This window comes from Macaca mulatta, chromosome 1, assembly GCF_049350105.2.
Source record: "Macaca mulatta isolate MMU2019108-1 chromosome 1, T2T-MMU8v2.0, whole genome shotgun sequence".
Lineage (NCBI taxonomy): Eukaryota > Metazoa > Chordata > Mammalia > Primates > Cercopithecidae > Macaca > Macaca mulatta.
Window position 1 is genome coordinate 207706341 of NC_133406.1, and position 13116 is coordinate 207719456.

General features: G+C 51.8%; 1 protein-coding gene and 1 long non-coding RNA gene across 6 annotated transcripts in view; one reads left to right on the forward strand and one right to left on the reverse strand.

Annotated features, from left to right (window-relative positions):
• TRIM62 (tripartite motif containing 62) overlaps nucleotides 1–9088 on the forward strand; it is a 35570-nt gene extending 26482 nt beyond the window's left edge. For 2 of the 3 annotated variants that reach the window (XM_077990779.1, XM_077990775.1), the window contains exon 6: nucleotides 6730–9088. In XM_077990779.1, the coding sequence (XP_077846905.1) occupies nucleotides 6730–7280 (551 nt within the window). In that variant the 3' untranslated portion in view covers nucleotides 7281–9088. 3 annotated transcript variants of the gene reach the window in all.
• The window catches only part of LOC114673130 (uncharacterized), a 39365-nt gene that overhangs the window by 14110 nt on the left and 12139 nt on the right, over nucleotides 1–13116 (reverse strand). The gene's annotated exons all lie outside the window — the stretch shown is intronic.

Genomic DNA, 13116 nt, shown 5'->3' on the forward strand with positions numbered 1-13116 from the left:
AAAAAAATTTTTTTTTAGTTTAATTTAAAAAAAAAAGATCTAAAGATGGTTCCTATAGCTGAGCAAGATAATGGAAGAGAGAATGAGAAGCTGGCAGGCCCCAGATCCTATACAGCCTTGAATGCCAGGCTGAGGTACCTGGACTGCCTCTCCGAGCTGTGACAGACGTGGAGCAGGTGGCAGCTGAGGCTAGAAGGCTCCCCAGGCGCTCCAGGGCTCTCCTGGGTCAGTGACTGGGGAGGGAATCGGAGCCTTGGATGTGCTTTTGCCTCCTAGAACTTAGTCTCAGCCTCCCAAAGTGCTGGTATTACAGGCGTGAGCCACCACACCCTGCCCATCTTCAGATCTTAAATGAGCAATATTCTCCCTCATCTACACGTTTGCACATGCCGTTCCCTTTGGCTAAAGCCCTCCACACAATCCTTAGCCTTTGGTGGCCAACTCTTACTCTCCTTGGCATCTTAGTTTATAAACACTTCCTCTGAGAAGCCTTCCCAGATTTCTCAAAGGCAACCTGGTCTTACCTAGTCTCACTGTCTCGTCATTGTCTGTGTGGCTGTCTCACTCTCTAGACTGTGAACTCTGAGGGTCAGGGGCCAGGTCTGATTCACTCCAGCAGCCAGCACAGCAAATGTTTGTCAATGAATGCCTAAAAAATGAATGGGTCCTAGTCCCAGTTCTGTTTCTAGAATAGTGCCTCGCATAAAGTAGGTGCTTAGTAAATATTTGTTGACTGAAGAAACTTGCTGCACAGCCTGGGACAAATCACTGCCTCCTCTGAGCTTTAGCTTCTTCCTCTGTGAAACAGGGATGCTAGCGTTCCCTTCTCAACTCCCTCACAAGTGAGCAAAGGGATGTGGAACTTGCCGTCACCCCAGTGCAGGGTTTCTCAACCTCAGCCCCATTGATACCGGAGGCTGGACCATTCCTTGTTGCAGGGCCCCACCTTGTGCACTGCAGGATGTTTAGTGGCATCCCTGGCCTCTACCCACTAGATGCCGGTAGCCACCCCACTCAGTTGTAACAACCAAAAATGTCTCCGGACTTTGCCAAATGTCCCTGGGAAGCAAAATTGGCCCAGCTGAGAACCACTGCCCCAGAGAAAGCTGCCTGCCAGAGAGGGGCTGAGGGAGGAACAGCCTGTGCTCCAACATCCTGCCCAGAGCAGAGGCCCCTGCGGAGTTCAAAGAGCAGCTGCCTGGTTGGCTGGGCCCCTTCCTTTATCTGTGGGGCCTGTGAAGTCACTCTGGCTCCTCTGCCAGCACCAAAGCCCTTTATGTCCAGATGGGAGGGGTGCCTCCAGGGACCTAGCCCATGGATTCTAGCAGCTTCCTGCCTGCCCCTCCCCTCCGGCTCAGGCTTCCTATTGGGTCACCTGCGAACCCCATCCAGCACCTGTCACTCCCCTGCTCTGGCACTTCCACTCTCCCCCACCTCCCACCCCCCTGTCCCACCCCCAGCCTAACATTAGGAAGCTCTCCTCCAACTGTGACCTTCCTACCTACCTGGTCTAAATCTCCCAACTCCCAGGCACAAACTGCCTCCCCAGCCAGGCCAGGCAGCCCATTGTCCCAAGGACACCAGGAGCAGCCTGCCTTGCTCCTGCCTCCTCCCCTTCCTGGGCTGCTCGCTCCCCTTCCCTTGCTAATCTGAATCCAGTCATTTTGAGTCGCAGCGCATTCCCTGCCTAGCTGTGTGACCCAGGGCAATTCTCTCCCCTCTCTGAGCCCCAGTTTCCTCATCTGTAAAACAAGGGTAGTTGCATTTCTCTCCCAGGGTAGCTGTGCAGATTAAAGTATTTGTAATAATGATCCTGTAACACTTAGTAAGTACTTGATTCCTGTCTGTTTATTATTATTGTCACGAATCGACAGATGGTTCCCCAGTCTTTTTTTTTTCTTTTTTTTTTTTTTTTCTTTTCGCTCTTGTTGCCCAGGCTGGAAGTACAGTGGTGCGATCTCGGCTCACCACAACCTCCGCCTCCCGGGTTCTAGCAATTCTCTGGCCTCAGTCTCCCAAGTAGCTGGGATTACAAGCATGTTCCACCATGCCCAGCTAATTTTTTGTATTTTTAGTAGAGACAGGGTTTCTACATGTTGGTCAGCCTGATCTCGAACTCCCAACCTCAGGTGATCCACCTGCCTCGGCCTCCCAAAGTGCTGGGATTACAGGCATGAGCCGCCGCACCCGGCTTCCCATCTTGCTGAACAGGCTTTCTGGGGCCACATGCTGGAAAGAGCATGATGCGAAAAGACCTCAGCTCAAGTTCCAACTCTGCTTCGTCCCCAAGTGGCAGCTCGAGCAAGCCACTTACCTCAGAGTCGTCTCCTTGGAGCCTCAGTCTCCTCTGAAAAATGGCTAGAACAATTTATGCCCCTGGGACTGTCGTGGTGCTCCAATGAGCTAGTAAGTGTGAGAATGTTTTTGCACATGCCTTCCCTGTACATCTGAGGGACTAAGAAACCAGGTTTTTTAAAGGCCTGGCCAGAGGAAAACGCTGACAGCCAGCCTTTCATGTTCTGTCAGGCCTCTGCATGCTCGGAGCCTCTGTTCTTGAGAACAAAGAAACACAATCCACTCACTGCCAAGCAGCTGTGCTGGGCTGTGCCCCGGGAGGGCTTTCTCCGCTGCTTGGGCAGAATGTGATTGCTCGGTGGTGGCCGGGAAACATCTCCTGGGACCTCCACAGTTCATGATCCTTCCTGAATGCCTTTGACCTCAAGGTCTCAGAGAGGCTTAAATAAATGGAGAACACACCTGGAGACCAGATGGGCTGCCTCAGTGTCTGGCTTTTTGTTTTTATAAATCTTGGTGTCCCGGGACTTAGAAATGAGCTCTGACCTGTAGAATAGTGAGCCCCCGGGGACTACACTTGTTTCGCAGGGCCTGTCACCTCCTGGGGATGAGGGACAGATGGAGGGACTGACTTCTCAGAGGGGGAAGAGGTATTGCCATGCCCCTTCCAGGTCCCTCTCTGGTCTGAAGGTTGTTATTCCTGTTAGCCCTAGCCTCAGGGAGGGAGCCCCAGGAGCCAAGACCCTGTGTTAATGATGCATGCAAGGCCTTGGAGGTGGCTCCAGCCAGGGTGCCAGGCCCTGCCCAGCCTCACCCCTTGGGGTATAGAAGCCTCCTAAGAGTCAGGCCACACCCCCTGCCTAACAGAGTGGTATGCCCTGCCCCTAGGCCAGCCCAGTGAGTGGCAGGCCCTGTACCCATCCTGTCCCCTGGGCTTCAAGCAGGGCAGGTCCACTCGCCAGGGCTGGCATTCGGTGGGTCAGGATTTCCTCCAATCTGCAGGCTCATCTTTGTCTGCTGGTCTCAGACCCACTGAGAGCTCCCTTATCTCCCTCCTAGGATACCCTCCCACTCATCAGTGGCACCACAAGTGGCCCACCTTGCCCTACATAAGCTACAAGTCTGAGGCTGAGCCCTCATGCCTGCTCCTCACCAGTCCTTCTGCCCTGAGCCTTGGTTGCTGCCTGTAGCTGGTCTCAAATCACCCGGGCGCCTTAGATATTATGCCTGGATTCCCCCAGCACTCTGAACTGCTGCTCTTCATGCCTGGGCACGGTGCATCGCTCTTCTGCCCCTCCGCCGCCACACCTGAGTGAAATCCACACCAGTGTCATAGGGGTGGCCCACCTATGTCTGATTACATTCCTCTTCTCGCCCTAGCTCTTCCCCCTACCACACACTCCTCCTACAGCTCCTTCCCACTCCCACTTCCCAACCCCACTGTGGGAATTCCCCACATTCCACCGGGCAGGGGCCCCCTGGTTTTGACAAGCTGCCTGTGGCCAGTCAGACCACAGGATGAAACATCAGTGTCCGTCTTCTCTTGGCTCCCCGTCTTCTATGTCCCTGGACAGAGGATTGTGTTTCCATTGACCCCTCTATTCACAGGGCTAATTACTTCCATACAGCCCTCTAAGTCCAAAGGACAGAAACAAAGAGGGTAAAATGCAAAACTAAAGTTACTCCTGGCAAAGACCATGGAAGGAACTTGATACAGGTCAGCGGTCCAGTGGGTATATGAACAGAGGCACAGTTCAGGGACTGGATGTGGCTCCCTGTTGGAGACAGTCCCCATCATTGAGGCATCTTATTTCTGTGCGTGAATGCAGCCAACAGAGGCAACTGAAGTAGGGGGAATGCTCCCGCCAAGCATAACCACGTCCCCACTTTGCCAGATAAGAAAAGAACCAGAGAGCTGGATGTCCAAGACCCCCAAGGAACGGAGGCAACATTCCTTCTTCCCACTTTTCCTCACCTCTGTCTTGCTCTTGCCTGGAAACGGTCACTCAGGCTAAGGAAAGCCAATCCCAGGTTCCTCCTTCTCCTCTGGCTGGTTATCAGCTCCCTCAGGGAGCAGAGAGTAAACAGAGGTCTTAACAAGAGTTCATGAAATTTTTAGAGTCAGACCTGCTAAGCCGGTGTGGCCAGCCCAGAACCAGGTGATGCAGCCCATGCCACCTGCCCAACACAAACACAGCCGGTTTAATTTGGTGAGTCTTTCCGGAAACCTGCCACATGCCAGGCCCTGGGCTGGGCTCTGGACATACAAGGGAGAGCCCAGTTAGATAGTACACAGTCCTTTGGTGCAATTGGAGAAATAGGGCAAAATGTGATCACAGAAGATAATACCGCATGCCAGTAGCAGGGCACAAATAAAGCTAAAGAATTTCAGGCCAGGTACGGTGGCTCACACCTATAATCCCAGCACTGTGAGAGGCTGAGGCAGCAGGATCACTTGAGGCCAGGAGTTCGAGACCAGCCTGGCCAACGTAGCGAAACCTCATCTCTATGAAAAATTTAAAAATTAGCTCTGCATAGTGATGCATGCCTATAGTCTCAGCTACTCAAGAGGCTGAGGCAGGAGGATCACTTAAGCCTAGGAGTTGGAGGCTCCAATGAGCTATGATGATACTACTGCACTCCAGCATGGGTGACAGAGTGAGACCCTGTCTTCTATTTTTTTAAAAAAGAAGAAGCCAGCACGGTGGCTCATACCTGTAATCCCAGCACTTTGGGAGGCCGAAGTGGGCAGATCACCTGAGGTCAGGAGTTCAAGACCAGCCTGGCCAACATGGCGAAACCCTATCTCTACTAAAAATACAAAAAATTAGCCGGGCGTGGTGGCGGGTGCCTATAATCCTAGCTACTCAGGAGACTGAGGCAGGAGAATCACTTGAACCTGGGAGGTGAAGGTTGCAGTGAGCCAAGATCACGCCACTGCATTCCAGCCTGGGGGATACAGCAAGACTCTGTCTCCAAAATAAATAAATAAATAAATAAATAACACAAAGAAGAAGAAAAAGGAATTTCAGAGGACAGAATGAGCACATCTGCTGGGCGACCAGGAAGGCTTCCCACAGGGTGGGCCTTTTGAATTGAGCCTCTGGGGATGGTTACAACAAGCAGAGAGGAGGAGGTGGAGGGAACCATGTGAGCAGAAGCTTCGGACCTGAGTCGGGTAGGGGCAGAAGTGAGAGGCTGGCTGGGAGAAAGGACTGGAGCTAGACTGCAGACGGCCTTGGTTAGTCCTGGCTCTGCCAATATTTGCAGGATGATCTAAGTTTGTCATGTCTCCCCTCTGGGTCTCCGTTTCCTCATCTGTCAAATGGAAGAGGTGGCCTAGAATTCATGGTTTTCAATCTTTTCAGACCCATTGTCTACTTTTCCTAACAAATCATTTGTAATATCTCAAAGATAATAGAACCTTTTTACAATTTCAAGTGTAACCTTTTCACAGTTTCAAGTGTTGTGTGTGTATATGTATATATATACATACTCTGACTATTAATATAAAGGAAAATAGAAGGAAATTATTAATAATCAAATATTTTGTATGTCAACATGTAGATGCTCACCCACAATCACACTAGAAAACATAGCAAAGTAGCCAGGTCCTCTCGTCATAGGTAAAACACCATCCTGCCTCAAATGCCTATACAGGTAGGTTGTCTTGGTCAGTGGTGCTGTCCTTAGGGGTGTATTTTCCAACAAAACAAACATTTCTTAGGGAAGTTCCAAACAAAACAGATGCAGCCTTCCCTTCATTTACATGGTGGTTGCATTCTGAAATATTCAGGGTATATTAAAACTGCAAAAAATTATTTCATGTTTATACATGAAATGGAACTAGGTTATAGTTTCTGATCCTTATAAAAAAGATTTTTCATCCACATGAATGTCTGCTGGGACATGTGGAAATCACTGGGAGTCAGGGAAGGTGTGGGGCAGAAATTCCCTTTGCAGAACTGTCCTGTCCATTTCGTGGTCTTTAGCATCCCTGGATCCCAGCTGTCGTTAAGACGACCTGAACACACTCACAAATTTCCCCATTCCCCCTAGGGGAGCAGTAGCAACTGGATCATCTGGAAGCTCCCTCCCAGCTCTAAAATTCCCCAATTCTAGGCCTCATTCTGGTTAATTCAACAAACATTTGCCAGCGCCCACTATGTGCTTCGCCCTGGGCATCCGGCAGTGAACAAGCAGCTGTAGCCCCTGCTCCCCTGCAGATAATATCTGGAAGGACCTTAACCACCACCCTTCCATTTTACAGAGGAGGAAGATGAGGCCCAGAGAGGGCACCCTTGTATTTGAGGTCACACAGCAGGTCAGAGGCCTCCTACGTACCAACCAGAACTCTGCCCTCAGGAAGGCACTGCATGGTAGGTCCACAGCCTTCTCCCCACTCATCTTCTCTCCTTCCTCCACCCCCCACAGTGCCAGCCGCCCTAACCCTGGACCCAGGCACAGCCCACCAGCGCCTGATCCTGTCGGACGACTGCACCATTGTGGCTTACGGCAACCTGCACCCACAGCCGCTGCAGGACTCACCAAAGCGCTTCGATGTGGAGGTGTCGGTGCTGGGTTCTGAAGCCTTCAGTAGTGGCGTCCACTACTGGGAGGTGGTGGTGGCAGAGAAGACCCAGTGGGTGATCGGGCTGGCGCACGAAGCTGCAAGCCGCAAGGGCAGCATCCAGATCCAGCCCAGCCGCGGCTTCTACTGCATCGTGATGCACGATGGCAACCAGTACAGCGCCTGCACGGAGCCCTGGACGCGGCTCAACGTCCGGGACAAGCTTGACAAGGTGGGCGTCTTCCTGGACTACGATCAAGGCTTGCTCATCTTCTACAATGCTGATGACATGTCCTGGCTCTACACCTTCCGCGAGAAGTTCCCTGGCAAGCTCTGCTCTTACTTCAGCCCTGGCCAGAGCCACGCCAATGGCAAGAACGTTCAGCCGCTGCGGATCAACACCGTCCGCATCTAGTCCAGGCCGAAGCAGACCACAGCCTCCTAGGGCCACTGCCACCTGCAAGAGCCCTGCCCAGGAGATGGAAGACCTGGACTACGGCCCACAGTGGCCACTGGAGACCTCAGGCCAGTTGTTTACCCTCCAGTCTCCATGTCCCTGTCTGTAAAATGGAGGTTGCATTCTCTACTTCCTAAACTCTCTTCCAGCATCGATGTTCTGTAGCTCTGACCTTGATGGGGATACAGCTTTGATCCAAGGATGTGACATGGCTTCTCCTCAGGGCAACCCCTGCCCAACCCTCAGCCCCATCCTCTCAGGGGCAGGGGACTACCTTCCAGTGTCTCCCTCCTGCCCAGCCCTGGCCTCAGGAAGTGTCAGAGCCTGGCCAGTAGTTGGCAGCCCGAAAGACACACAGCACCCTCTTATGTCCCATGGCCTAAGACTTGCCCCTGACCAAGCTAGTGATGGGCCATTTACCCTGGACCCCAGTCCACAGTGGACACAGGTAGTGTCCTAGGGTTGCCTGAGAACCAACCTCTCCTGCCACCCCCACACCAAGAACTATATGGTTCCTACTTTTCCCACCGATCTGCTGGTCAATGATGCTGCTGTGGCCTGTGGAAGGCACCTGGTAGTTAAGTCCACACATTACAGTCATGTGCCACCACCTTCCTGCGCACAGGCCCAAGGTCAGGGTGAGTGTATACCCAAAGCTGATGCAGAGCCCATTAGCCTAAAAGCAACTGCAGGACAAGCCTCCCTGGATGATCGAGGTCCCCAGCAGCTCTGAACAAGAGTCCAGCCAACCCTCTTCAGCCAAGCCTCTGTGACCTGCTAGGGTGCAGGAGGCTTCCAGAAGCTGTTGTTGTAATTAGGACCCAAGCACTGGGAGGGGCTGTTGGCTGGGACCTCTCGTCAGACTTGGCATCTATCTCAGTTAGGATCCTGCTGCAGAAAACAAGAGCCACTTGTAGCTGGTTTAATTAGGCAAGGATTTATTACCTGGCCCCTGGTGGCTTGCAACATTGTTGGAAGAGCTGGAGAAGCAGACTCTGCTGAATTTCCAGGAACGACTCCCAGCGCCAGATTCATCATGTCTGTTGTGACCAGGAAAGCTGACCCCATCCGCAGGAAGCCACTGCGCCAGAAAGCTGCTGACTGCAGAACTAGGCTCCCTCTGCCACGGTCCGTGCCAGCCAACGGATGTCCCGAGGCCTGCCCCTCTCCCACTTCACTCAGTTCCCAAATCTAAATTTTTACAAGAGATTCTGTTTGGGGGAACTTAAGTCAGATCCAGAACCTTGGCTGCAAGGGAGTCTGGGAAATGTCGTTTTCCTCTTTCCAACTTCAGTCATACAAAAAGGCTCACTAGAAGGAAGTTCAGGTGGGCTGAGCAAGCCCCACCTGTGTTTTTTTGCCACAGCATCCAATTGTGAAGAACTCGGGAGAGGGTGGAGTCCACATCTAGGGTTGTCCTGCCCCTTGGTTCTGTCCCTGCCCAGAGGTGGGAACTGGAGGAGTGGGCTGCAAGACTCAGCCTAAAACTCCCCGGCCTTGACTTTTCTTTCTAGTTCTGGGGCCTCGATTCTGCACTTGGGGTCTCTGAACACACCATCCCAAGGTAGCCAGAAGAGCTAAACATAGGGGGTTCTTACAGTGGCAGCCCCCCACCTGCCGGGGCCTCCCTTGGGCAAGAGGAATTGTCAGCCCTACCCCACCCCTTCAACTACCAGAATCTGGGCCACCCCAGAAGTATTTTTATTTAAAATGTTGCCCGTTTTATGAGTTATGATCAATTTGTATTAAAGTTACAGATGTCAGTAGCCAGTTCCACTCATTCTGACAAACACACAGGCCCACCCAGCTCTGTCCCAGGCAGTGCACACACACGAGCAGAGCTAATCCACAAAGCAGCCCGGCTGGGTAAATGGTATTATGCTCATTTTACAGAGGAGGAAAAATGGGGTTCAGAGAGAAGCCATGACTTACCTGGAGTCCCATATCCCATGCTGGCAAGCGCCACACCGCAAACCTGTCCAAAAACTTACCAGCCAGGGAGGGCTGTCAGTCCTTACCAGGAGGACAGGTGGTGGCAGTCTTGGGAGCAGGCAGTGGGCAGCTCATGGGGCAGTGGCAAGAGCCTGGTCTCGGGAACCACACAGACCTCAGCTCAAGTCCAGGCTCCATCACTGTGTGACTTTAGAAAAAGGACCACCCTCTCTGGGACTGTTTTCCCACATGGAAGATGAGGATAATAACACCGATTTCACATGATTTATTGGTAAGCTATAAAGTGCAGTGCACTTAAGGAGGCCCTACCCTATGCCCCCAGCTGCCTCCCAGAGTCAGTGGCTGGAGCTGTGTGGGTTTCCTGAACCTCTGGACTGGCTCTGACCTAAGTAGTCTTTCTCCTTATAGTCTATGAAGGGTAAGGGACCGCCTAGGCCAGGACAGTCCTGAGGTCTGTCCCACCTGTGACTGATGGGGAAGCATCCTGGCTGGGAGGTAGGACAGGCTCTGCCTGTGGACACATGGGCTGTGCACACTTAAGTGGAAAAGACTGTCGACTAAAGAAGAAATAATCAAGCTTTTAAAGAATTCAGGTTCACTTTACTTAGAAGTCTTACTGAGTACTATAGATAGGCCTAGAGCCCAGCAGCGGCCCTTTAGAGCGGTTCTATCAGTCAGCCTCAGGACAGTATTTTAGCCCACCGCTTATATACAGGTGGTGGAGGTTTAGTACATGCAAAACCACATCTCATTTGCTCAGAAGTAACATTAAAGCAGAGTCACATCAACGTTTGCATGTAAGAGTGTGTCTGGGCTATAGATTACAGAGGCATAATCATGAAAACCATCAGATGCTATCTTCTGTACAGGAAAAGGCAAGGACTAGGTTCAATTATCTTTTAAGGAATATAGTGACTCAGGCAAGAGACGTAGGGGGCCATGCCCACTACTCTGTCTTGTCTCCAAAGCATCCCTCCAGAGAGCTGCACATGGTCACAGAGTCAGAGGCTTGTGAAATTATGCTGGCAAGCAGAAATGAGGGAAGCAGCTTCTTCCATTTGCTACTGTGTCTCCCAGGCCACTGGGCGCTCTCTGCAGTGTGCAGGGAGCCCAGCACCCCTGGGAGCCCTGGACTGGTGTTGGCTTTCTGTTATTTACACCCTAAGACATCCTCGGCTTCCTCACCTGCAGAATGAGGGAGGTTAGACTGCAGACCACAGGTGGATCTTCATCTACAGCCTGGAGCTGGGGTGAGGGGAGAGGGAACCACCTCAGTCATTGACTTGCCTGCGTTTCTAGGAAGAGGGATGAGAACAAGGATGGGGGAGGGGCTGTTGGCACGGGTGGGTGGAGGGGTCTCTGACTGGCTGATGGAGAGCAGCCCAGTTGACAGGGAAGTGACTGGGGTGATTCTGAAACTAGAGTATCCCAAGCCCTCCCCCATCCTCTCAGATCCCTGTGACTGCCCTCAAACCATGCCCTCTCATTTTGGCTCAGTGGATCTGTCTTTGCTCAGCCTTCTCCCTCTGGGGTCGGAGCACCCGCTCCATGGCGCATTCCACCTTCCCCCCACTCAGCCTCAGCAGCAGCTCCAAGAAATGCTGGCCACTTCCCAGGCTTTACTCACAGTTTCCAAGTGTCTGGAAGTAACTCTAGAGGCCTAATTTACATCAGCTGGGGACTCCTGGAAATGAGGGTGTCTCCAAGAGATATATTTGATACACATCCAGAGAATTCCTGAATGAAAGAATCTGGGGTTGTCAGGCTGATATCATGAACCCCACATTTAACACATTAAGAGAGGGGACCAAGGCCAGGCTTGGGAAGGAAGGAGGGATCAACAAAGGCCTTATCCAGGACAGATAAAAACGGTAGAATGGCAGTAACCCCATTCAGAGTCCCCATTTGTAGTCAGCAAGCAAAGTACTGGTACCTTTCACACCTTATCTAACCATCGAGACATGCCCCTGAGGCTGGTATCATTATCTCAGTGTTTGAGCAGGGAAACATCACTTCCCAGAGGACCCACAGCCAGTACTCAGCAGAGCTGGAAATCAGACCAGGTCCATCCAAAGCTAAAGCCAGAAGTCCCTTTACTGGACCTCTCTGGAAATGTTTCTCAACTCTGACGATGGCTTCAGTGACGGGCAGCAGCCACCAGGACTGTGATCCCCCTGGGATTTAAAGTGGGAGGTTAAACCAGGCTCCACGCCACCGTGGAATTGTGCAATTGTAAGTCAAGTCTCAATTGTGAGCCAAGCTTCATGTGTCTCCCAGGGTCAGGAGTGGAGTTAGAAAGGCCCCATGGGACCCTGAGCAAGTCTCTCTCCTTCCCTAGACCTCAGTTTCCCCATCTGTATTAGGGAAGGTTTAGGTATCTATTCTAGTTGATTAATTGCCAGGGCCTGAGCTCTGATGGTCCAGGATTCTGTAAGTCTCATGTGAGGTCCCATGGCTTGCACTGCTCAGCATCTAACAAGGCCATTAGCTCTGGCTCCTTCTCTCTGGGGTGGCAGCAGGAACAGAAAACAACAGGGATAACTCCTCTTGGCAGCACAGAACTCGGCTCAGGGGCTCTGGGGATGGGGCCTTCCCTCCTGCCAGGGAGGCCATCTCGAGAGGCTGACTGCTGACACCTGGGCAGCACTCTCTGTCTCCTCCCCTCCTGCCTGGGTCTCAGCTCTGTTTCACCACCCCCAAGCACAGCATCACAAGGTCAATTGCAAAGGTCCAGTATCACAGGCTTAATTACAGAGGGCTAGGAAGGAGGTGGGAGGTGGGAGAGGAAGGGAGAGTACTAACCAAGGTGCTGAATTATCACTGCCCATCAGGACACGGTTATTTCCCCTTACTCTGGGACACCGAAGATTCTACACAATCTTCCTGTAATCCTGAACCACAAAAGGGAAGCACAGCCTCCAAAAAAAAGTAGGAGAGGGGAGGAGGGGGAAGTACTTTTATTTTGAAATGTGTTCATTTTCCTTTGTTTTTATTTGATATCTTAATGAAAAGAATGTATTTTTAACGCTAAATTCAAAATAGCACAGTTTTCTCTTTTTTTAAGTTCCAGGATACATGTGCAGGACGTGCAGATTTGTTACATAGGTAAATGTGTGCTATGGTGGTTTGCTGCACCTATCAGCCTATCAGAACAAACAGTTTTCTATCTGCTTCCAAAATTTCCACAGTTCTATCATATTTCTATTACAAAATGCTCCCCCCTCCTTGAAATTAGATGAAGTGGGGGAAGGGCTGACACTGTGGACCAGAGACCCAGGGACTTCCTACCCTGATGTCATGACAAGGACTGGGGAAGGGCTTTCAGGAAGCTGGCATCAGAGGCACAAAACCTCAGGTCCTGGTGAGCTTCCCAAAACTGTGATCAAATCTGAATGCTGGAAGGGTCTGAGTGATCCTCCAGTCCAACCTGAAGCCCAGAGAAGGTTAGTTTCTAGCTCCATATCACACAGCATACGGCAGAGCTGAGATCAGAACTCAGGTGTCCTGGTTCCCAGTCAGCACACAGGGGAGGGAGATTAACCAGCTGAGAGGGCCCGAGCCCAGGCAAAGAAAAGGAACACAGGCCAGGCTGGAAGGGGCAGGGCCAGGGCTTAGGAGGGAGGTGCTCAGAGATGAAGGGTCCCACATCTAAGAAGGTCTGTGGGGGTACAAAAGTGCCTATCAGAATTGGGGACTGCAGCTCCTCCAAGAGGAGAAGGAGGGAGCAAAAGGGTGATCGAATCAGGAAGTCCTCCCTGGGGTGAGCATGCCAGTCAGTATCACGGGCCCCAGCATGGCTGAGGAGAGACCCCTGATCTCAACCCTGCCATGTACAGAGAAG